The 24,171-nt window shown below is 40.8% G+C and overlaps 2 protein-coding genes across 2 annotated transcripts in view; one reads left to right on the forward strand and one right to left on the reverse strand.

The window, feature by feature from the left end:
- The window catches only part of insig2 (insulin induced gene 2), a 12,561-nt gene extending 12,279 nt beyond the window's left edge, over positions 1-282 (reverse strand). The window contains exon 1 of the mRNA XM_079880621.1: positions 140-282. The gene's annotated coding sequence lies outside the window, so the exon portion shown is untranslated. The remainder of the gene's footprint in view (positions 1-139) is intronic.
- A 127-nt stretch (positions 283-409) lies between these two features.
- The window catches only part of usp37 (ubiquitin specific peptidase 37), a 33,244-nt gene continuing 9,482 nt past the window's right edge, over positions 410-24,171 (forward strand). Inside the window, exons 1-18 of the mRNA XM_079880601.1 lie at positions 410-656; positions 4,376-4,631; positions 8,315-8,480; positions 8,817-8,911; positions 8,991-9,106; positions 9,803-9,880; positions 10,323-10,411; positions 10,497-10,590; positions 12,264-12,419; positions 14,273-14,404; positions 15,180-15,303; positions 16,716-16,921; positions 18,475-18,592; positions 20,631-20,710; positions 21,470-21,634; positions 21,815-21,862; positions 22,375-22,492; positions 23,327-23,534. Coding sequence (XP_079736727.1) covers positions 4,458-4,631; positions 8,315-8,480; positions 8,817-8,911; positions 8,991-9,106; positions 9,803-9,880; positions 10,323-10,411; positions 10,497-10,590; positions 12,264-12,419; positions 14,273-14,404; positions 15,180-15,303; positions 16,716-16,921; positions 18,475-18,592; positions 20,631-20,710; positions 21,470-21,634; positions 21,815-21,862; positions 22,375-22,492; positions 23,327-23,534 — 2,167 coding nt within the window. The 5' untranslated portion in view covers positions 410-656; positions 4,376-4,457. The remainder of the gene's footprint in view (positions 657-4,375; positions 4,632-8,314; positions 8,481-8,816; positions 8,912-8,990; positions 9,107-9,802; positions 9,881-10,322; positions 10,412-10,496; positions 10,591-12,263; positions 12,420-14,272; positions 14,405-15,179; positions 15,304-16,715; positions 16,922-18,474; positions 18,593-20,630; positions 20,711-21,469; positions 21,635-21,814; positions 21,863-22,374; positions 22,493-23,326; positions 23,535-24,171) is intronic.

Consider the following 24,171-nt stretch of genomic DNA (forward strand, 5'->3'; position numbering starts at 1 on the left):
CCATAACATCCTCATAACATTACAGCTAAACTCGCAGTGTCTGACCCAGTGGGGGGCAAAACACGGTCATAGCCTAAATTTAGCTAACTTATTAACTCTATTACAATAGATATCTAATAACATGTCACAAATGACTCACCTTTTGCGCAATTTTAACAAATCTCCTCTCTGTCTCTGAGTCTGAACTGGGATATTACAGTCCTAAGCGAAAGAAGACCGTGGACACTGAATAATGCTGAACTTCCGCCCCGCTGATGGCGTGGCTCCCTCCGCAGCCAATCAGAAGGGGTGCTGATGACGTAAGGAAAAACCGTTTGATAATGCATAATGTTTTTGTGTTTTTTTCGTTTCCGGAGCAATCTGATTACGCTTAGGTTGTTATTCGTGCACATTTAATTCTCACAAAAGTTGATAAAATGTTAATATAAAAACGAGTTTTTTATAGCATTCTGAAATCTCGCGTGAGTTTACGCACTTCTTCTCACCTCCCATTTCCGCTCTGAATTTTCACATTCCCGCCATCATCGGCTGCTCGTGTGACTCGCGCGCAGAAAACATCATCACACCCGGCGAAACTCACACACTGACAGAGAGAGTCACACTGAGAGGATATATTCACTCCCCAGCGCTTTCTTTAAGGAATTACCCTCCCGCAGGTAAATGATATGTGGTTTATGTGCCGAATTCGCTCAGGGTTTTACTCAGAATGGTCAGTTAGCAGAAGCGAGCCTGTCACTCGGCCTGGGCTGCTAATGCTAGTTAATTAGCCGCGTGCGGAGGATGCGTGTGTCATTATTTCACCGCGACGCGTGAGGATACCGCAGAATAAAGACCCGCTTCCGAGAAACACGCGAGTGCTAGTTGACTGTGAGGCGGGAAAGCGAGCGCCTCCGAGGGGAAGCTAGCGTTAGTCGAGTCGGCGGAGTTAAAGCGCGCGTGATGCGCGTGCATGTGACGTCTGATGCGTTTGTTTACCTTCATCTCTACTCGCTGTAACTCCTGCAAACATGCGGGACTTCGGGCTCAGGACAGCTTTAGGCATTGATGTGATGCGAGGCTAGTTGACTGTAAATGTCAGAAGTTTGCCATAGTTGAGCTCAAGGCTTTTAAAGCTGCAATAATGTGGTTTGACTTAAGGGATTTTGTTTTATGTCACGTGGGATTTTTGTAAAGTTGTAGATGCGAGGAGTTTATCGCTTTAATGCAGAGTTATACTGTGCTCTAGTTGTCTGGAAGGTTAGTTTGAGATGTCTGGGATGATGTTATTATTAAAGCTGGAAGATTGTTAAAGGAATAGTTCACCCATAAATAAATATTGTCATGATTTACTCACACTCATGCTGGTCCACACCTGTGTGTGTTTCTTCTGCTGAACACAATAGTGATGTTGTGGAGACTGTTGGTAGTCAGACAGCTGATGGTAGCCATAACATTCCTCCAAAACATCATCTTTTGTGACAGGATAAATAAATATCTTCTATGATGACAGGGTGAACTAACGTTGTTAAATGACATTTACACTTGATGGGTTCACACACTGTGACTTTGAGAAACTACGGCTTTAGTTTATTATTTGGGAGTCAGCTTCATTAAATTCATTAAAAACACAAGAGTTCAGTTTCCATGTAGTGTGTATTTGTGTCCGTCACAACAGATGTGTAGCATGAGGCGTTCAGGGTCAAGTCCCCCTGTATCCCTTAAAACTCATCTCTGATCACCAAAATTACACATTTGAACGTTTTTTCCTTGGAAAAATTATTTCGTCATCCCTTAAAATATCTTGAATGTAACCCTTCCTCATTTATAGTCCAGTCATTTTATGAAAAAAGGTTGAACAAATTGCAACTGAAGCAAACTCAACTGATTTTGTGTCCTCAATATGTCCTGAGTAAGGGGAAAAAGCCCCGAAGGTCCCATTAGGGGAAAGTTTAGAGAAATACCCAAATATTCATACGCCTATTCATTCTTTCTCTCACGTGAATAGGGTAAACATTACTGAGTTGACTACTTACATCAAGACAAACAAAAAATGTATTACAAGTTTGTTGAAATTGTTTGAAATTAATTATGTATGAGCTAATTTGCATAAATACCACAACAGATCTAAACATTGGGTATAGCCAGGTGAAAATGTCTTGTTGAATCTTGTTGACATATAACTGTAAAATACTTAATGTTAAGGTCTGAATGAACCCATTTAGGCTACCCATGAGCATTAATACATAGAGGCAGGAAGAAGTACTTTAAACCAGCCTTTATTCATTATTATTGCAGAGATGGGGTTGGGGTCTGGGTCTGTGGGACTGTTTCTGGGGATTCACTTTTTATTTTACCTACCTTTTGTCTTCTGCATTCTCCTCACCCTTGTCTCCTGTTCTTGCCTCAGACTCGTCCCCCAGACACAGTCCCACAGACCCAGCCCCAAACCCCATCTCTTAAACATTAATAAAGGCTGGTTTCTAAAGTACTTCTTCTTGCCTCTATGTATTAATGCTCATGGGTAGCCTAAATGGGTTCATTCAGACCTTAACATTAAGTATTTTACTGTTATGTGTCAACAAGATTCAACAAGGCATTTTCACCTGGCTAGACCCAATGTTTAGATCTGTTGTGGTATTTATGCAAATTAGCACATACGTAATTAGATTATGCACCGTTTGTCCGTGTTAACAAACAACTTCAAAAAACTTGTAATACATTTTTTGTTTGTCTTGATGTAAGTAAACAACTCAGGCATTTTCATGGTGATATCTAAAGGTTAAAAATTTTTACTCTATTCACGTATGGAAAAGAATGAAGAGGATATATTTGGGTCTTTTTCTAATCTTCCCCTAACTGTGCGTTCACACCGCCGGCGGCGAGAGCGTCAAAGTGGCCGGAAGCCATTCATTTTCAATGAGAGCCGGCGGCGAGCTCCGGCGAGGGCGGCGCGGCGCGTCTTGGACGGCGAGAGCGGCGAGAGGAGTTGAAAACAAGTCAACTTTATGGTAATAAGCTATGACGCGGTTCGGCGGCAACCAGCGGCAACCAGTCGGAATGTAGAAGTCCTCCGCCTGGGAGGAAAAAAAATCACACATTCTAATCTACGTCAGAGCGTCAGAGCGTCCCCGAATCTTTCTACGGCGTCGGTGGCAGGGCGGCGAGAGCGAATTTTGCCGCTCTCGCCGGCGGCGGTGTGAACGTACAGTAATGGGATTCTTCTATCTCCTTACTCAGGACATATTGAGGATACAAAATCAGTTGAGTTTGCTTCTGTTGCAATTTGTTTAAGATTGACCCCCATTTTGGCTTAAAATGACTGGACTGTTAGTATATGCGTTTCTATGAATATGCAAATGAGCCCCGCCTCCACTCACTCCCTCAGCTCAGAGATCCACTGGTTGACGATCACACGTTGATCTGATTGGTTACAAGGTAGTTTGTGACGTCAGAAACACCAGCGATTTCAAAGCGTGTGTTTGAGACTGTCTTTGGTTCACTGCAGTTTTAAGGAGGAAATACTCAGCAATGGTGTCGCCTTATGAATTTACACATGCTTGCTTTGTCTTAAAGCAGACGGCTCAATCGCACTGAAAAGTCTTCATGTAAACACGTTAATCGATGCGATTGAGCTCGATCTGAATGAAATTTCGATGGGATTGAAAGAGGAGGTTTATTCCTTTTCTAATGCGATCGAGGGAACATGTAAACTCTTGATCGGACTGAGAGCTGAAGCTGAGAGGACTGCGCATGTGCAGTGATGTAGAGAGAGCGTAATGACGGATGAGGAACGAGCTGTTGTTCCTGATCAATAAAGTGTCGTATAAACGAGTGTCTCGTCAGTCTATAATCCTCCTTTCCCTGCGTGTGTGAAGTGGAGCAGGACAACGGCCCATCAGTCCCTGTTTCAGACTCTCATACACACACGACTGGTTTCAGACTCTCATCCACACACGACTGGTTTCAGACTCTCATACACACACGACTGGTTTCAGACTCTCATACACACACGACTGGTTGGCCATTTCTACTGCGTGATCAATATAAGCAGCGGCACGACGGCTCATATGCTCATTTACTCAATATTTCTCCATTTCTGCTCATAATATGAAGTCTGCTGTTTAAAACCAATAAAGAACTGCTGTAGGAGAAGTTATTATGAGCAGACGGCGGGAAACTCTGTATATTCCTGCAGTTTGCACATGTCAAAAAATCTATTCCGATTTGAAACTTGTGACTTATAAACGCACATCAACCCGATCACATGATTAGTGTTCATGTAAACACTACGATCCATCAATCGAGATGAATTAATTCACAGTTGTGCATGTAAATGAAGCCAGTGATCACAGATCTTATGTGTGTGCTGTACGTTTATATACATTGTCCTCCTCAGGCTTCTTCCCGTGTCTCCTGGTCTCTGGTCTTCTGTCAGGATCGTTGGCCTCTTCTGTGTGCCGGAGATCGAGGAGGTCCTGATGTCTGTCTCCGGGCCCAGACTGACCAGCGGCGGCCCGGTCCGCATCCGCATCCGCTGTGGGGAACTGGGAACCACCAAATGGAGAGAGGGCGTCTTCGAAATCCACGAGCGAGACAGCAAGATAAACCTGCTGGTGAAGTTCAACAGCGGCGGCGCGCCCAGGATGTTCCAGGTGCAGAAACCCCGTCCTTAACACACGTCACACAATGGGCAGGAACTTTTTCTTTATTTAAAGTGGATTGAACCTTTAGACCAAATCTAAAAAAAAGTTACACAGTATGCATTTTTGAAGAATCAGTTTTTTATAACTCATATAAGTGAGAATATCGAGGGGAATAACAGCTCAGGTTTACTCAGAAATATGCAGTTTGGTGCAGATGCTGATATTTAAATGGACATAAAATCATATAAATATCAGTCGTCTCTCTATATCTGCCAGTAATGTGTCTAAGTAATATGATATTTAATTAGGAGTGTAACGATACACACAACTGACCGTACCTCGGTTTGAAGCAGAGGGGAGAAAACTAAAAAAATATATATTATTTATTTTTTTATTAAACAGTGTTTTACCAAATAAAATGTGTCTCTGTCTTTAAATGAATTCAATTTTAATTGAAAGATTCTTAAGGATAAACAGTTATCTCAGAAATGCTGTAAACTATAGAGAGCCCTAACTTGCACATTACTATAATATTAAAGATTAACAACAGAGCTCCGACTATTAGCCTAAATTCATTTGCTATTTATTTTTAGATATAATAATCAACACTCAAATAGCAAATTGTATGCAAACATGTAAACTGCACATAAGCCAGTTTTTACATTAACTTCTTAACTTAACTAATTATATGTTTTTAATTCAATTTGCTGTTGAAATGTAATACTTGTAAATGTAATAATTTACACAGTGGCTGTCATTGTCATTACAGATATTGTAAGCATACATTAAATAATCAAGCCATCATTATCTGGTTAAGTTAAATATAATATATAGGCTATTATAGTGCATATGTTTAGCAAAATAGTTAATTTCTCTAGCGAACTAACAAGCTGTGGACACTAGTGTGATATTGACTAATTATATCTCTATTTTCTGGGATTTTCTCTAACGATTATTCGACGATATTTTGCTGAGTGTGTTTATTGTGTGGGTACTTTGGCAGGTTTAGGACTGTCGTGGACAGAGACTCCTACAGTGTTTGATGTTCCTCATGCTCTGTGTGCTGGTCAGTTCACAGCAGTGACAGAAATTATTTTTTACAATATGGTTCAATTGATTTTTACCTAATATGGGCATTTTTACCTTTTTTAATGCCTTTTTTTAATCTTTTGTGTCAATTTCATAAATGTAATCAAATTCAGTTATAAAAATAAGACACAATTGGGCTGTTACCAATCAAATTAAATCAGTATCGACAAAATTCATCTTTGCAATATTGATATTTAAAATGATTTAAAACAAGAAAAGATATGTTAAATGTGAGATTGAAACCGCCAGTGGGTGGCAGCGAATCATTGACATTCAACCGATTCATTCAAGGAAAGAAGCATTTGACTCTTAATCTGTCCTAGTCAACGGATTCGCTCAAACAGCTGAAGGAAACACCGCCGTGTGTGGCTTTATGAACCATTTTTGTTGGTGAAAAAAATAGTGAATAAATAAATAAAAGTCACTTAATATTAACTTCTTGTTTATTAAACTTGTATAAAATCAATATCACATTTGTTACAGGGCTGCCAACTCTCATGCATTGAGCGTGAGACTCACGCGATCAACACTTTTCACACGCTCTCACGCCACACATCCGTTTTCTCACGCACAGAAAAATTGCGGAGCAAAGAGGTACTTTTAATATTAAACTAATTCTCAGCTCTTAGATTCCGTCAATTTTATTACGAAATTCAGACAAAAATACGTTTGGCGCTTGTAAATGTGACGTGACAGATCGCTGAGCGCCTCAGTTCAAGTGCACGTGACCCGATCATCTGGTACTTTTTTATTTAAAGATGCAGTACAACTTACCGAAAGTAAACATAATATCGACCAATTAGTGTTTTTCAACCACGGAAAGAGGTCAATATAACAGCAGGAGAACAATTATGTCACATAACGTTACATTTACCTCAGGAAAGCCATTTAATGACCATAGCATGTTAATTGAATAGAAAAAATAGCTAGAGAGGAGATTTTGCTGAGCACTATATTACTTATTTATTATATTTTTACTTTTGTCATTAAATAATTGTTATTATAACAAAAACTACATTATATTTAATTTAATTTGTTATTTTTAACCTTTAATAATACCAGCAGATTGGGCCCTCTATGTTTACAGCATTAGGTGAGATTATTTTTTTAAATAAAATTTAAAATAAACATGTATCCAAATTAGTCAATATTGAATCAAAATCGGAATCAAATCACAAAAATGGAATTGAAATGAAATTTTTGTCAAGCAATAATAAAAACTGTATCCTACCAGTCATTGTACAATGTAAACATTGTTTCATGTTGTCACTAAACTTCATAAAATTCTAAATTCTATTTAGTTACTAAACGTTTTAACAATCACAATTACATACATACACCCCCCCCCCCCCCCCCCCCCCCAAAAAAATCTCACTCCAAGCTAAACTCTAAAGTTGGCAGCCCTGTTGTTGTCATGCTGATATTTGGAGAAAAACTGCACTCTTGTGATTTTTATTACTAAATGATATAAATAAAGACTAAACCACTCCGTGAAAGCGTGCTCTAATGCGCACCCGCTCTAGTCTAATCTACAAGACCACATCACGTATGCGTACACTCTCTGGGTGTGTGTGAGGGTTAGGCTATACTCGATAATGTCAAATCACACATCGTTAAAACAACAATTACGATATTATCGCAGACGATGTATATCACACACCCCTAGTGGACACTGAATGACTTGCCTGAGGTAAATGTGACATTGTTTACAAGCTGTTTTATATTGGTCTTTCCCCGCTGAACCCTGACTGAGCGACTGCTCGAGAGATGATGCGTTTCAGTGGGTACCGTATCTTTCAGCACGCCTTCAGGTGTTTATTCTGTAACTGAGGAAGAGATGATCGCGTTCACTCCTGCTTTATCAAATAAATTCAATGTTTGAATTTCGTGAAGAATGGACAGAATTTGAAAGATTACACCAATAATTGTGATTATTGGTGGTTAATGTGGTTAGGCTTCAACGCAGCATTCATCAAGTACACAAAGACACACAAAACATTCGCACGGCGCATATGTACCTATACCGTTACACGCCTAATTACTGTTTAATCAAATGTCAAAGAAGAAAAATTTGTTTTTTCGGTTCGGTTTGAGTATCGTTACACCCCTATATTAAATGCTTTTTTTATTTATCAAAGTAGTTTTAAAAGATATAATGCAATGCCATACAGTAATGATTGAGAGATGAACAAATAAACCTTCCTCTAAAGCCTGATGATCATATTTGATCTAATAAATGATGATAATCAAGTAAAGCTGCTTCTGTAAGTGTTCATCTTGAAATATTACTAACAATATCAAAGTTATTCTTGCGTTTCCTTGATAAAATCAGAGCAGATCTGACACAGAAAGACTCGTGAAGCTCGAGCTGAAGGAGGACGTTTGTACAGTTATACTGAAGAGTTTTACTGGGTGAAACAGTGTGATCTATCAGTCAGAGACAGAAGGACTGCAGGACGACTTAAGCAAAGTTTTCATCATTTTAGATGCCTTAGAAATGTGTTTAGAAACCACTATCAGAGACACACAGTCTAATTAAGGCATGAACATTAAATGTGTTTTTCTGAATGCTATTTAATCTCACTTTGTTTATTTTATTTCAGCTGAATCACAATGTAAAGCAGGTTTCGTGGTATCAAACGCACGGCCCGAACCGAGTGACTTTGACCCTGAAAGACTCGAGTGTTGTCATGATGGACAAACTGAACATGTTGGTGGCCAAAAAAATGAAGGAATACCTTGAAAAGGTCCGGCTCGGTAAACCAGCAGGTGCGTGTGTCCGCCCCTTACACTCTCTAGTCGGCACACCCCATCAATTATGTGTATATATATATATATATATATATATATATATATATAAAAAAAAAATTAGGGCTGTGCAATGATTAATAATGATATTTTATTTATAAATAACACTTTTTTCTTAAATATATACATGCATGTGTGTGTATTTATATATATATATACAAAATGACACCGTACACACACACATTATGTAAACACAAATTTTTATTTTGGATGCGATTAATCGTTGCACAGCCCTACTGTCAAATATTTCTTTCAAGTCATGTTAATTTGTGTTTGTGGTTTTCATCCTTCATTCAGTGCTAAAGACGAACCAGGGAAGTGCTAGTTTTGGGTTAGTTCTTGGGAATCGCGCGGCACAGAACGACTCTGGTCTTTCTCCGTCAGATAAACAGGTAGCGCAGCATCACAAGCCCACAAATACTCTTCAACTCTTCCCTAAACATCACATGACTGAGCTGTTGTTTCTTGCAGACCCCCCCGAGGCGTCCCAGTCTGGACAGCAGAGAGGACAGCACGCCCCGAAAGCCCCTCGCGAGCCCCAGCCGGGTCACAGCCACACCGGGCCGGAACGGGCTCTCCGAGAACAGGTGCGCACAGTCACACTCGTAGGGCCGCCCTCGACTAAAGATGTGTCTAGTCGACTAGTAGTCGTTCATTTAAGCCTGTACTCGACTAATTACGTGTTTATATTAACAAGCCATAAATCATAATAATCACCTTTAATTGCCTATATAAAATACGTATAGCCTAGTCAGCGTGCAAACTCAAACACAAAGCTTGCCTCAGTGAAAAAAACAAAACAGATTGAGACTACCAATAAGTTATTAAATTGTTTAGACAGTGTTTTCTGTTTTCGGCGGCAGGTTTGCACATTTACCCCCGCAATGCTTTTAGATTTGGGTTCAGGGTCTCTAGAAAGTGTTTCACGTTTTCAATTCAATTTACGTTTATTTGTACAGCGCTCTTCACAATACACAGCTTTACAGAAAGTGCATGAGTCCACATTACAGTTTAGAGTGATGTTATCAGAGGTGACTGTCTTAGAAATGTACATATACAAAATCACACAGCTTAAAAATGTGTTAATTTAAACCATTTAATAATTAAAGGCAGAAACGATGAGCTCATTGGAGTAATGTGTACTTGTTTGTTAACACATGATTATGACATTTAGAAGATATTTGCATTGGTGCTTGTTAATTCAGAGTTTACTTTAGCTTTTGTTATTTTGAAAAGCGTATTGATAGCCTTGAGGTCCGCTAAAAGAAACTGCTGTCCTGTAGGAGTGAGAAGAGGAAGAGGATGATGAACCCTGATGGAGATCTGGCCGAGGACTATCCCAAAGAGAACGACTCTTCTAGGTGTGTGTGTGTGTGTGAACTTCAATCATTTTGACACTGCTGTGCAGAAGTTTAGGGGTTAGTAAAGCCACTCAGCTTATGAAATCTGGTTGCATCCAGAAGAATCTTTACAGATTGTCTTCTCTCAGATCTCAAACATGCACACACTGCAAGATTTGATAATCGTAGCACATCACACACTGCAGGATTTGATAATCGTAGCACATGACACACTGCAGGATAGTATTAAAGCAGTGGTTCCCAAACTAGGGTACGTGTACAAAATACTGAGTCTTTACTTGTCTTTAATGATGCTTGAGGTTTACATTAGTTAGGCTAGTTGTTTTTACTGTATTTTTGATCAAATGCAGACTTGGTAAACATGATTTTTTTTCCTAAACATTAAAAATCTTTTAAACATTTGTACTTAAAATAGAGTAAACTTTGTTTCTCTGGTTTTCAGCAACAATAAGGCCATCACAGACGCGTCCAGGAAGTTCCTGCTCAGCTGCAAAGAGAAGCTCAAGCAGTCCGAGGAGAACCGAGCGTCGGGTTAGTGCCTCACACTCACGGTGTGTCTGCTGTGACGGCTTCTCAACCGGGTTCATCACACATAATCTTTGCTTTGTTTCCTCAGCGCCACACACTCCTGCTCCTCTTCAGCCAACATCCTTTTACGGGAGCCGATCAGGAAGTAAAGACTACACACAAACCCATTCGTTCCTGGACAGGTAAAGAGCCCGTGACTCAGCAGGCTGTGCACTAGCGCTGGCAAAATGGCTGAAAAGATACATTTGAATTTATTTCTTAAATATTAGCAAAATTCAAAATATATTTGAATTGTGAAGGCAATATTTGAAGCTGCAGTCTGTAACTCTTGGCACTCAAGCGGTTAATAAACAGGACGCATGTCGACCCGGATCAGTCTAAAATAGTCTGAATATGAACACTTATTACAGGCGTACTGTAGTGAATCAGGATAAGACAAAAACACGGTTTGGGAAATGGATTCATGATGTTCTCGCTCATTTTATAATTTTTGTCCCTGAGTTCAATATGCGCATCACCCTTTTTCCTGAGCATGTGATTGGCCAAGACTTTCCGTCCCTGGAACGAGCTTTTGGAAAGCCTGTTTTTTTCACAGTGATTGCTTTTGCTTTTAAAATATATTATTTGGGGTTTAAAACATTTTAGTCAAATGGAAGAAAAAAATATCAGGTACAGTATCTTTAATGTTAGAGGATAAAAGTGCTGTATTGTCTCCTATGTCCACAAGAGGACGCATGCGAGCGCAATAATATAAACCAAATCAAGCATCGCATCTTTTATTGAAATGAAATGACATTCACTTTTTAAAGTGCATTAACTTTAGAAACATTTGTTCTTAAATAAATATAATGTCCTTAATGTGCGTGCAAGGAAAATTAGGTTACAATAGTGCAAAAAACTGTGTGTGTGCATCAGTGACCTGAGGAAACACACTTCAACACGAACTACATGAACACACACTCAGACACACTCCACTTCTCCTCACTACATCTACATCTTCATCATCAAAAACACCAGACGCTCAGCTTGATCTGGGGTGCGTTTCCCGAAAGCATCGTTGGCCAACTATGGTCGCAAGTTCATCGCAATGTCCATTGAACTCTATTGGTAACGACGGAACTTGCGACCATAGTTGGCCAACGATGCTTTCGGGAAACGCACCCCTGAGCGAGTGTGGAGCGCTTTCTGTTGACAGTGTTTCCAGTTGATGAAAACACACACACACACACACACACACACACACACACACACACACTCACACTCAGCTCTGACTGATGTGCAGGTTTGGTCAAGTGTGTCGTTGCACGATTTTTGCCTCCAACTGAGAGTGTTTTCGTCAGCAGGGCTTTTCCCGCCATTTTCACATTAGCGACGCAGCCTCACCGCGCTGAACTGGATAAGCTAACAAAAACACACCGCGTCCGTTACGTCATGTCTCACGCGCCTCTTGACACACCAAAAATTTGAATGCACTTTTTTTATATATATATATTTTTTTTTTTTTTTATATATTCGACGGATATTCAATTTTTTATTTGCCAGCCCTACTGTGCACTTTCTAAACCGGGCACTGATCTACAGCATCACAGCCAATAACGTACATCTGATCAAAGTTCATACAGAATAACTAGTGCAGGCCAGGTCACAAACACCAGCCCATTAGTCGTTACAGTTAATCAGTTTGAGTCCTGTGCTGAATTCATCAGAGCGGTTACTGACCCACAAGTCTTTACGTCAGTAATGTGTAACTCGAACCAAGAACTGTTGATTTCTCAGGGTTTTGAGACTAAAATCAGTGCATGACTTGCTGAAAGTTATGCGATCTGACCCTGTGCTCCTAAATCTTCATTTTCAGGCCCAGCAGCACAGGCCAGTGTCCGTCTGCCAAACGAAGCCTAATGTTACCCAATCACTCGACTCCCTTTAAGAAGGTGCGCCCCACGCTGGACTACGGTGGCTGGAACAAGCCAAGACCCTCGGCTCTGGCTCAGCCTCAGCCGCCGCTGCAAGGGTGAGTGCCCGAGACCCGATGACCCTGCCAGTGCAGCTCAGTCTGCTGCTTACCCACAAGTGCCATCGTTTCAGTTTCATGTTTCCAAAAATATTGATATTTTGCTGAGATTCCACTGGATCACCATATCAATGTACATGTTAAAGTTTAATAATGTGCGTGTAATGCCATTTTACCTGCGTGTTCTGTGGAGAGCGGCCCAGCACATCATTCCTTGTGTAGACGTAATAACATGTGCATGTAGACGTAATAACGTGTGTACATGTGCAATAACAAGTGTTATTGAGAAAAAACAACAACAACATTTCACTCTCTGAGTTTGAGCACCAAAATGCACACCGGGAAAGCGAGGATCAAAGACATGCCAAAACGAAAAATATCAGAGTTTTTCAAGCCCCGTCTCTGTCGAACACCAGAGCTGACGGCACACATGCTAATATAAAAGCTGGCTCCAGTTGTGCTAGCGTGAGAGAGAGATCGAAAACGACACAGGATCTTCTTTGTGTCAGAGAATGAACACCCGAGCAAGAGTGCAGAAGGGCAGAGTCTTTCGTGCACAGCGTGGATGAGCTACGACAGGTAAACATGTCCTCTGTGTGATGCTAACGTTAGCGGCAACAAATACTGTTTTTAATTTATACTCGGGGTGTGCGATATTGACTATATCTCTATTAATGTATCACTTAATTTTTAACTACTTGTTTATTGAAACATAAAATCAATATCACATTTGTAATCATGCTGATATTTGGAGAAGAACTGCACTCTTCGTGTGATATTAACTATATTAAATGATATAAATGATATAAAGACAGGTATTTTTGCCCCTTATCTTTAATATTGGGGGCATTATAAGTGCATTTTACTAACTACATAACGAAGTGTATGCGTCTCTAGGTGTGTTTTTATAAAGTGAGGGACATACTCAATGTTAGATCACACATCATTAAAACAACAATCACGATATTATCGGAGACTATATGTGTATATATATATTGCACACCCATAATTGATACTGATATGGATTCTTATTCTCAAGATCTTTTAGTCTACGCTGTTTTCTGATCCATTAATCGCAATAAGCTTTGTTACTTATAATAAACAGTCTCACTTTTCAAATTCTGTTTGTTTTAAAATGAAATTAAAACGATAAGTGTGTTTTTGCCGCTCTTTAATATGGCATGACAGATCGCTGTAGGTTCAAGCGCTCGTGAGCCGATAATCTCTTCCGCTTCACTACTAGTTATAGCATGAAATTAGCATGAACGAACATCAGAGGGAATGTTGGACATCATATCTCCGATGTATTTCAACCGCGGAAAGACGTCATTAAAACAGCTTGAGAACAATGTCACGTTTACCTCAGAAAAACCGTTCAGTGATCGTCAACTTGTTACTCGTCTAAAAAAAATCTATAGAGGAGCGTTTTATTAATGTGGCACTTAAAGTTTAGCAGATGTTTTTGGGATTGTTATACATTTCTTATATTTTCTTTTTTTATATTATTTTTTTGTCCTGGATTGTGTTTTATGAATAAATGCAAAAACATTTTTGCATAAAAAATGGTGGTAATCAAATGAATGCTTAACTTTTATTGCATTTGTATTAACAGTAGTTTATAAATCTGTTGTCAACAAGAGAATCTCAGAGAAGTTCGTTATTTAGTCTATTTGGTGTAATCGAACAGGTTAGCATGCTTTTTGATTATTTTGAAAAGCACATTATTTTTGTGTCACATTATTGCAGTCTGTCTGGATCGCTCCGAGTCCTGCAGAGAAGCCGAGATTGCTCTGATTGGCCGGCTGACGCTTGTCTCTAGCTCATCACATGCCTGTTGTCCGCTTCTCCTGCAGATTCTCCAACCTCGGGAACACCTGCTATATGAACGCCATCCTGCAGTCCCTCTTCAGCCTGCCCTCGTTCTCCAGCGACCTGCTGAAGCAGGGCATCCCGTGGAAGAAGGTCCCCGTCAACGCCCTCCTCAAGTACGGCTGGGGCTTTCACCCCTAAACTAACAACTCATGTCACACAATCCTAAAAATTCACTTAATAATAGGGTTGCACGATTAATCGATTCGGCAAAGGCTGTGATTTATTTTATGCGCTGTTTGAGGGCGTCTCTCTCACACACACACACACACACACCACACATCCCTCTGAACACCAGAGGGCGTCTCTCTCTCACACACACACACACACACACACACACACACACACACACACACACACACCCCACATAAGCCCCGCAGAAGTAGATAACGCACATCATTCCAGGAAACCCCTATCGGGCATGTACTATCCGTATCTGAATAAACAGAAGATTAATATGCTTTGATTAAACTTGACTAATAAACACACGACTGCCGTATTCTGTGTCAGAAGCTCATCATCTCACAGGAGGAGGAGCTCAGCTGTCGTTATGAAGTGAGTTTGGAGTAAAAGCATGTTATTAAATGTTGGCTGTTGTTCTTCTCATGTTTGGAAAGATGTTTGACGCGTGTTGCGTTTTCAAATGCATGTTATGAGTGGCTCAAACTCGCAGTGCTTTCAGATAGAGCAGCGTTTACAGAGACGATCATCACTGACAAGCTGCGCATAACAATAATCACAGCATTTGCGATTTTCAAAATCACGATAAGCCATCTCGGTTTAAGTGTGATTGCATGTAAATTGCGATTAATCGTGCAGCCCTACTGAAAACTGAAAACAGTTTATACACTGTCTAGCTTGTTGATGATTGGCTGTTGTCTCCACATGAAGGCGCTTTGCTCTTCTGCTGGCGAAGAAAGACGTCTCTCCTCCAGAAGTGAAGAAAGATCTTCTCCGGCGGGTGAAGAGCGCCATCTCCTCGACAGCCGAGCGCTTCTCTGGGTACATGCAGAACGTAAGACATTCACAGCTTCCTGTCTTGACCTCAGGCCCGTTCACACCAAGGACCATATGCTAACCTAAATATATATGTATAATCATAATCTAATATATCCATGTTCTGTGTGAAAATTAAAAAAAGGCAGTGAATTGACATGAACCTGAACTTTAAAGTGGACTCAACCCTTTTTTTTTGTTGATGCAGAGTCTCCGTCTACATTACTTTGACACTGGTGTTTTAGAAAGCCAAAATTACACTTGTACACATGGAAGAGCTTTTATTTTGGCGGAAAACTACCGTTTCTGTGAAAAATGGGTTTACAAACACGTCTCATTGCAAATCTAGTAAAACGCTGTAATCCTCTTCCCACAAAAATGTAGGAAAGTATGCAAATGTGGAAATAATGCGTAACTGGTGGCGCTAATGCCCGATAAGCTCACACACACGCAGAGATGAGGTTCACTGCATTCACTCACTGTGAACCGAGCCGCTCTGAGACGTGGAAAACACCGGGTCACCAGCTGATCCCGTGAGGAAAGGGCATCACATACTCGAGTCGCAGTCTTATGCGATTTGATGAGAGCACAAAGCCGTATTAGACTTTAGTGCGTTTGACTACTTTGCTAAAGCAATGGCTCACAACAATGTAAGAGACCTTTTGTGTTATGAGAAGTTTTATAATATTTTGGCTTCTTTTTGAAACTGAGCCGGAGTCTAGGCAAACTGTGAAACACTGATACTGTTGGATCATTTTCAGAAGTGTTTCCAGCTGATGAGCGATAAAAACAATGACAATCAGTATCCATCTGATATTAAAGAGATTGAGCATTTAAAGTGGCGGATGACATCAGCAGTGCGCGTCTAATAGACCGAGGACTAGGGCACTAGAATAGCAAAATGGCTGAAAAGCTAAATTGGAATTTCTTTTTTAAAGCAGCAAAATTTCTTTCTTAGCAAAATTAATTCTAAAGGCAATCTACATGTTCATCTTCATATTCATGCTCATCAAAAACACCAGACGCTCAGCTTGATCTGAGTGAGTGCTGAGAGCTTTCTGTTGACAGTGTTTCCAGTTCCAACACACACACACACTCAGCTCTGAAAATGGTCGTTGCACGATGTTGAACAGTGTTTTCATCAGCTGGGCTTTTCCCGCCATTTTCACAACGCAGCCGCACCGCGCTGAACTGGCTAAACTAACAAAAACACACCGCGTCCGCTACGTCATGTCTCGCGCGCCTCGACACACCAAAAAAGCGCGGTTTTAGCATTCGAATGTGCAGTTTTTTTGTTTTGTTTTTATTCAACGAATATTACATTTTTATTTGACAGCCTTAGTGTGGATGATAATAAAGTTCTCGCTCCTGGTGTGAACGGGTACGTAATGTTCATATGACGTGAGTGCCAATGGTGTGTTTTTTTCCCAGGATGCCCATGAGTTCCTGAGCCAGTGTCTGGACCAGCTGAAGGAGGACGTGGAGAAGATGAACAAGAGCTGCAAGAGCGAGCCGTGGGCCTGGGACGAGCCTCAGAGCGCGCGGCTGGCGGAGGAGGCGGACCCCTCGCGCGTCTACACCTGCCCCGTCACCGTCAACATGGAGTTCGAGGTGCAGCACACCATCACATGCAAGAGGTGAGCTCATCAAGCACTCGATTCAGTGTCCCTTCGCAAGCTCTCAGGTCATGGATGTCAAATTCCTCCCTCAGATATCAGGCCCGTGAGTAATCGGTATATGTTGGATAGGTGGCAGGAGGAGTGGGACGCGTGCAAGAATAATAAGCTATATGAAACTCATCAGGAAACTTCACACAGACTTTTAATCGCTCTTAAAGCTAGATCTGATCCAGTGGTGTTCAGCAGAGGTCGTGTAGGTCACACAAGCTTGGCTTTTTTGCTTAATGATGAACAACAACTCTATGCATGTTTGTAAGATTCCTCTCTCTGGAAAACACATTTGATTGGACTGTCTTAGGTTTAATACGAGTAGAATGCTCTTTTATGAAGTTATTCCACTTAAGGGTTTATTTAGTAAGATTATGCCTGAAAAGGTTTTGGATTTTTTTTATCATGTTAATTATATATATATAATATGACTTGTTGTGTTTGTTTACTTGGTTTTGTTGTATTTATATTGGAATTGCATTTTCCCCATGAAAATAGCCTTAGATGCTGACATGACATTATTATAAAACTATCTATCTCTCAATTCCATTTTCAATTCCCGAATCGACTCATGATTATAGATTTAATACAGATCCTATATTTATAGAAAAGAACAGTGAACATAAGTTTACAAGTGGTTAATTAATAAAAAGTAATTAATAGCCACAGACCAGTACATTAAACTCTTTATTTTAGGTGCACTCGGGTACATTAACACAGAACCCAGCTCTGTATTTCAAAGGCATACAATGAATAGACAGGATTTTGATGCAAGATAAAAAATGTATGCTGAAAATTGGACGAGTGAGAACAGACGCCTTGATCAAACAGGATCAGCTTATCTTATGTTTAAGATAAAACACACATAAGATCTCACCACATTAGCTGTAACATGCTAGCCTATGAACAGTGGGGGGAAATTAATACTGGCGTTTGGGTGATGGATGAATAAATACGGGAAAAAAATCGGTTCATGGCCTTTGAGATTCGACTTTAAAAAACGATGAATTGAAAAATATTTTTTTTTGCCCCGCCCTGACCGCACTCACCCACGAGACGCCATGAGTTGACTCGGATGTTTAATAACTCGGTCCTCGAAGAGGGGAAGAGAAACCGGTTTGTGATTAGTGGAAGAATGTCATGAGTGTAAAACATATTTGAATCGAATGTCCTTTTTTATTAAATATTAGACAACGTTTTTATTAAGAAAATATATTGATGGACATTTTTAAAAAGGTTTCTTCTGGAAATTTTTTTTTTTTTTGAGAATTTCTGACAAATTTTAAATTGAGAGATTCTGTGTAAATGTTATTATTACTGTTGTTCCTATTGGTATACAGTCTGATTTTGTATATTGATTGTTTTTAAGAAAATTGTTAAATTATTGTAAACAATGTTTTGAATTGGGTGTAATCACAATTATTTAAAAAATTGAAACCCTGTTGATTGCCATGACTGTAGCCATCGCTGCTGGTATTGTGTTAACTCATGACTATCTCTGGTGTCTCCCCCTCGGTGCGCAGCTGTGGAGAAGTGGTGACGAAGCGTGAGCAGTTCAACGATCTGTCCATCGATCTTCCTCGACGCAAGAAAACGCTCCCGATGAGGTCCATACAGGACTCTCTGGATCTCTTCTTCAGGGTGAGCCTCGTCATCTCACCCGCTGTCCAATGTGAACGAGCCAAACTTCAAAGGCCTGTTCGCGCGAGACTGACCAGTACGGCATGTGCTTTTGGTCACATGCCCAGAGTGGTCAAATTATGCAAATTTGATTCCTAAATTCTTGTTTCATGGACAAGAAACGCGTCAGACTACACGATGCTAACGTTCGCCAGCACATCTTTTTGCTCTGTTGTCTCCTTCATTGCTAACTCCCCTAGCAGCACCAGTCCCCTGCTCGTCTCTCTGTAGATTAGCGTAAGGAAGCGCGTCTGTGCTCCTGTGTGATGGGACTGAGCCCGTCGTGGAGGACCGGAAAATTAGGCATGCTAGTCGGGGACGTTGTGAAGCGCTACAGACACGGCGTCTGTCGTCACTACATGAGATCAAATGATCGGTTCTTGCGTCCCGAGTCTGAACCCGACTCCGTTTAGCAGAGAAGAGTCCAGCACTGGCTCTCTAGTCTCTGTGCTCTTGTGTTCAGTGTTTCATAAACATCACCATGTGTAAATGTAAATGTAATGGCTCTTTGAAAGCATGTTAATACTGTTGGCCCTTTTTTTTTTTTTTTTTTTTTTTATGAAACAAACGTGAAGTTGCGCAGTGCTGCTTTGTGTACTGGGGTAACTTACTGCTGTACTAGTTTTCTCTTTTTTTCTTTTCTTTTTTTATCTTTTTATAAATGCGACGTACTGGCAGAAAGACGATTTCCACTTTTATTCTGTCTGACCGACAAATCTAATGCAGAAATCTGACTGAAGTTTTCGTTCCAAACATTCGTGACTCTAAACAACTGTTAAAGGGGTCATCGGATGCCCATTGTCCACAAGTTGGTGTGACACTTTAGGGTCTTCATGTAAAGTTTGTAATATACTTTGGTTAAAATTCCTCAATGGTCGTGTAAAACACCCTTTAACCTCCTCAAAAACACAGCGACCCGTTTCGGTGCATGTCTCTTTAAATGATGATGAGCAACTGCTTTATAAAACAGTTTTGAGGTTTTATTTTTCCCTGATGCTTTAAAGGAGAACTCCGGTCAATTTGATCATTGAGCTCATTTTTTTGTACATTTGGAGTGCTGTCAATACAGAGAACAACGACAAAAATCGGTGTTGCCTACACCGAGTTATTCTATTTTTAAAATTTGCACCCTGTTGACTTCAATGGGGCAAGTACTAAACCTGCTTTTAGCCTCTTAACATCCTTGATGTGTCATTACAAGTGCACAGAAAATGTGAGTGATTCCTTCTGAGTGAACACGAGTGAGTCTGACTGCAGTAGATGTGAAAGAAATGTATAAAAATGATGTTATTTAAGCCAGCGCAAATACCTTTGTTTACATCCTGTTTTTCGGTTGAAGTCCAAAGTAGTCGATTGCAGAGTTCACACGCATAGGTTTAATACCTATGATCACGCGCGTGAACTCGGCAATCGACTACTTTGGACTTCAACCGAAAAACAGGATGTAAACAGGTATTTGCGCTGGCTTAAATAACATCATTTTTATACATTTCTTTCACATCTACTGCAGTCAGACTCACTCGTGTTCACTCAGAAGGAATCACTCACATTTTCTGTGCACTTGTAATGACACATCAAGGATGTTAAGAGGCTAAAAGCAGGTTTAGTACTTGCCCCATTGAAGTCAACAGGGTGCAAATTTTAAAAATAGAATAACTCGGTGTAGGCAACACCGATTTTTGTCGTTGTTCTCTGTATTGACAGCACTCCAAATGTACAAAAAAATGAGCTCAATGTTAAAATTGACCGGAGTTCTCCTTTAACGCCTGTAAAAGCAATGCTTGTGACTGACAATCAGTGCGAATAAAGTATCAAAGTAATCAATCACATTGGGTTCTTGAACTGAATCGCAGCCTTTGTGATTTTCCCAATAGCACTGCTATATTATGATTTTAAAACGTTATATATATATATTGTGTGTGGATATTGACTTCTGTTTCACTATATGGTACTTTTCATATGAGACGATTCTCATCACCTTCTGACTCTGTGTTTCTAGATGGAGGAGATCGAGTATTCCTGTGAGAAATGCAGTGGAAAAGCAGCGACCGTCTCTCACAAATTTAGCCGGCTTCCCAGGTTGGGATTAACACACATGCGTACTTTAGCAGCTTTGATTTGTGGGTCTATTGAAAACACACATTTGACAGGGTTCGTACAAGCAGCTTAAAGTGCTTGAAGTGATTGAATTTGAAATTTAAGTCCTGGAAAACCCTTGAAAACAGGCATATTTATGAAAGGGTACTTAAAAATTGCTTGAATTATTGAAAGACTGACAATATATGTGAAATTAGTGTTTAATTTTATCGATAAAACAAAAATGAACGCTAGAGCCCGTCTGATACAGATATAGAGCCATTTCGCATGGCTATGAGTGTAATATTGCTCATAAATATGCAAGTATATGATACAGCTTTCATTCTTCAGGTCAATCATATATTAATGAAGGGGGAAATCAGTTCAATTAAAAGAAAGTGATATTTCTGTCATAGTATCCTTTCAATGATTAAAGTATTCACACACAGTCATTGCATCTGCGGCACTTTATGTGTACCACTTTGCTTTATTAGTTTATTTTTATTTATCTATTTACCTTTTGAGAATTTGAAAGATAATAAAGATATTGTTTGATTAGTGAGATCTCTTGAAAACTCCAAAAGTGGTGCTGGGAAAGTCCTGTAATTTCGCTTGACAGCGTGTGTGTGTAGGAGCCCTGATGTGTGTGTGTGTAGGAGCCCTGATGTGTGTGTGTGTGTGTACGAGCCCTAATGTGTGTGTGTGTACGAGCCCTAATGTGTGTGTGTGTACGAGCCCTAATGTGTGTGTGTGTGTCTGCAGGGTGCTGATCCTCCACCTGAAGCGCTACAGCTACAACACTCAGCTGTCTGTGAACAGCAAGCTGGGCCAGCAGGTGCTGATCCCCAAACACCTGACGCTGCTGTCCCACTGCACCGACGCCACGCGCCCCCCCCTCAGCCTCGGCTGGAGCGCGCAGGCCGCCCTGTGAGCGCACACCTCACACTCATGATCATCACTACTATAATAATAGAGATAAAATAAAGAATAAAGAGCTAAAGGCTATTCTAAAGAGAAGCTTTAATCTGAGCTTTAATAAAGCTGTCGTTTACTGTGGACTGTTTAGTGTAGCGCCCTCACACTCGCTAACGGCTCGTTTCGTTTCAGCTCCAGGACCCTGAAGACGTCACAGTCCGTCAACTCCTCGACACTACGGTGAGAGCCGCCCTCTGATGATGATGATGTGCATGCTGAGGTCACATTCAGCCTTGAGTCTCCATTATTTTAGTTATCGAGTATTCTACCGATTATTTCATCGATTAATCGTATAAAAAATTGTGGTGATTAAAAAAAGATCCAAGTGAACAACAGCCTTTAAAATGACTTAAAATACTGATAAATAATAAGCAATAATAATTGGTTCAAATAAAGTATCAAAGTAATCAATCACATTGGGTTCTTGAACTGAATCGCAGCCTTTGTGATGTTCCCAATAGCACTGCTATATTATGATTTTAAAACGTATATATATATATATAGCTTTAGCTTAGCCTTAGTAAACGGTGTAATAATGCGGTTCGTGGATTCTCCTCAGTTGAACGCGCCACTTCCAGTAAATTGCAGTCAAGGATGTTTTTTTAATCGAGTACTCGACTTTAATCCAGGAATCGTGATGGCCCTAGTGTTGGTGTGTTCACACTCATGTGCTGTAAATGTGTGTGTTACAGGAAAGGCTCTGTGAAGCCGGAGAGCTCGGGGAGTGTGTTGTGCGACTCTGACAGTGAGGAGGAGCTGGTCAGGAAGGTCGGCCGCAGACATCATCCGGAAGACGACAGGACGGACGAGGTGAGGAGGAGAGGGGTGCAGTGCTGGACTCAGTCCACTCGGCCTTTGTAAATCAAACATTTATGCAACAAACTACACAAAGCTGTCATGTCACGAGGAGGGATGGATATCGTTTCAATTTTGACAATTCCTATTTCAATTCCAACAAGGAAAAAAAAACTTGGATATCATTCACATTTAGTCTTATTGCAAAACATTTCATTCTTGACTTGACATGCCAGTAGACTTCATGACCACATGACCACATGAAGTATTGTGCATATAAAAATAGATCTTATGATTCTCCCACAATTCTGAACAGACAACAAATCAAAATAACATGTAATTTACTAGAGGTTCTGATAAAATGTTTATTGCTGCAATCTATTTAAAATGGTCACATGACCCAGTCTGTTGTGATTGGTCTACTCTGCTCTGATTGGTCTACTCTGCTCTGATTGGTCACATGACCCAGTCTGTTGTGATTGGTCTACTCTGCTCTGATTGGTCACATGACCCAGTCTGTTGTGATTGGTCTACTCTGCTCTGATTGGTCACATGACCCAGTCTGTTGTGATTGGTCTACTCTGCTCTGATTGGTCTACTCTGCTCTGATTGGTCACATGACCCAGTCTGTTGTGATTGGTCTACTCTGCTCTGATTGGTCAGATGGCCCAGTCTGTTGTGATTGGTCTACTCTGCTCTGATTGGTCACATGACCCAGTCTGTTGTGATTGGTCTACTCTGCTCTGATTGGTCTGGTCAAAATCGTACTGACCCTGAACTTTTCACCCCTGTTCAAATTAAATGTTCGCCAAAATGAATCGGACCTGCTCTCTCTCCACATGTACCCAGGTGCAGCACAGTGAGCAGTCTGAGTTTAACGGCATCAATGACGAGGAGATGCTGGCGGCGGTGCTGGAGTTGAGTCGGCACGACACCAGTGTCCCCGCGGGCCCCGAGGACGAGCCCACCAGCAGCCCTGACACGGGCTTCGGGGACGCTGAGGCACACGACCCCACGCAGCACCTGGACCTGCTGGAGGCGGAGAGACAGCCGGCCGGTAAACCCACGCCTTCACTAGAGATCAGGCTCCACTTCACACTCGAGCTTCCTCCAATCTGCCACTGGCGGAGTTTGGGCTCTTTGCCACTGTCGCCTTTTGTCGCCATTGGCTTTTGTCTTGCTTAGTTGGGGGCATTTCATTTAATGTTCAACAACAATATTATTAATCTGCCTGCATTGACACCATTATATGAGAACTGAACTCAGATGGACGATGACATCATGGTTTTCTCCAGAGCGGCTATATATATATATATTAGTGGTGGGCCGTTATCGTGCTGCGTTAACGTGAGACTCTTATCGGGCGATAAAAAAAATATCGCCGTTAATCTATTCTCAAAGTTAGGTTGGGAGCTGGGTCTATACTACGCAAGCTATGATGACTTTCACCTTGATATTTTAGCGCGGATGTATACCCAGCCGAATTCGGTTCGGTGTTCGGTACGCATTTTCAAACCGAACGGTTCGTTGGACAATTTTTCCTGCCGACCAAAATTTAGTTAATTCAAATGTAGGCGCGTGGCGTGTGGCAAGCGCGCTCATCATGTAAGAGACGCTGGCGCGACCACAACATTGCCCGACATCAAATGGCAAACGTAATGTAAGCGGAACGAAACTGAGCTACTCGTTATTGT

This window comes from Squalius cephalus, assembly GCF_949319135.1.
Source record: "Squalius cephalus genome assembly, chromosome: 9".
NCBI lineage: Eukaryota > Metazoa > Chordata > Actinopteri > Cypriniformes > Leuciscidae > Squalius > Squalius cephalus.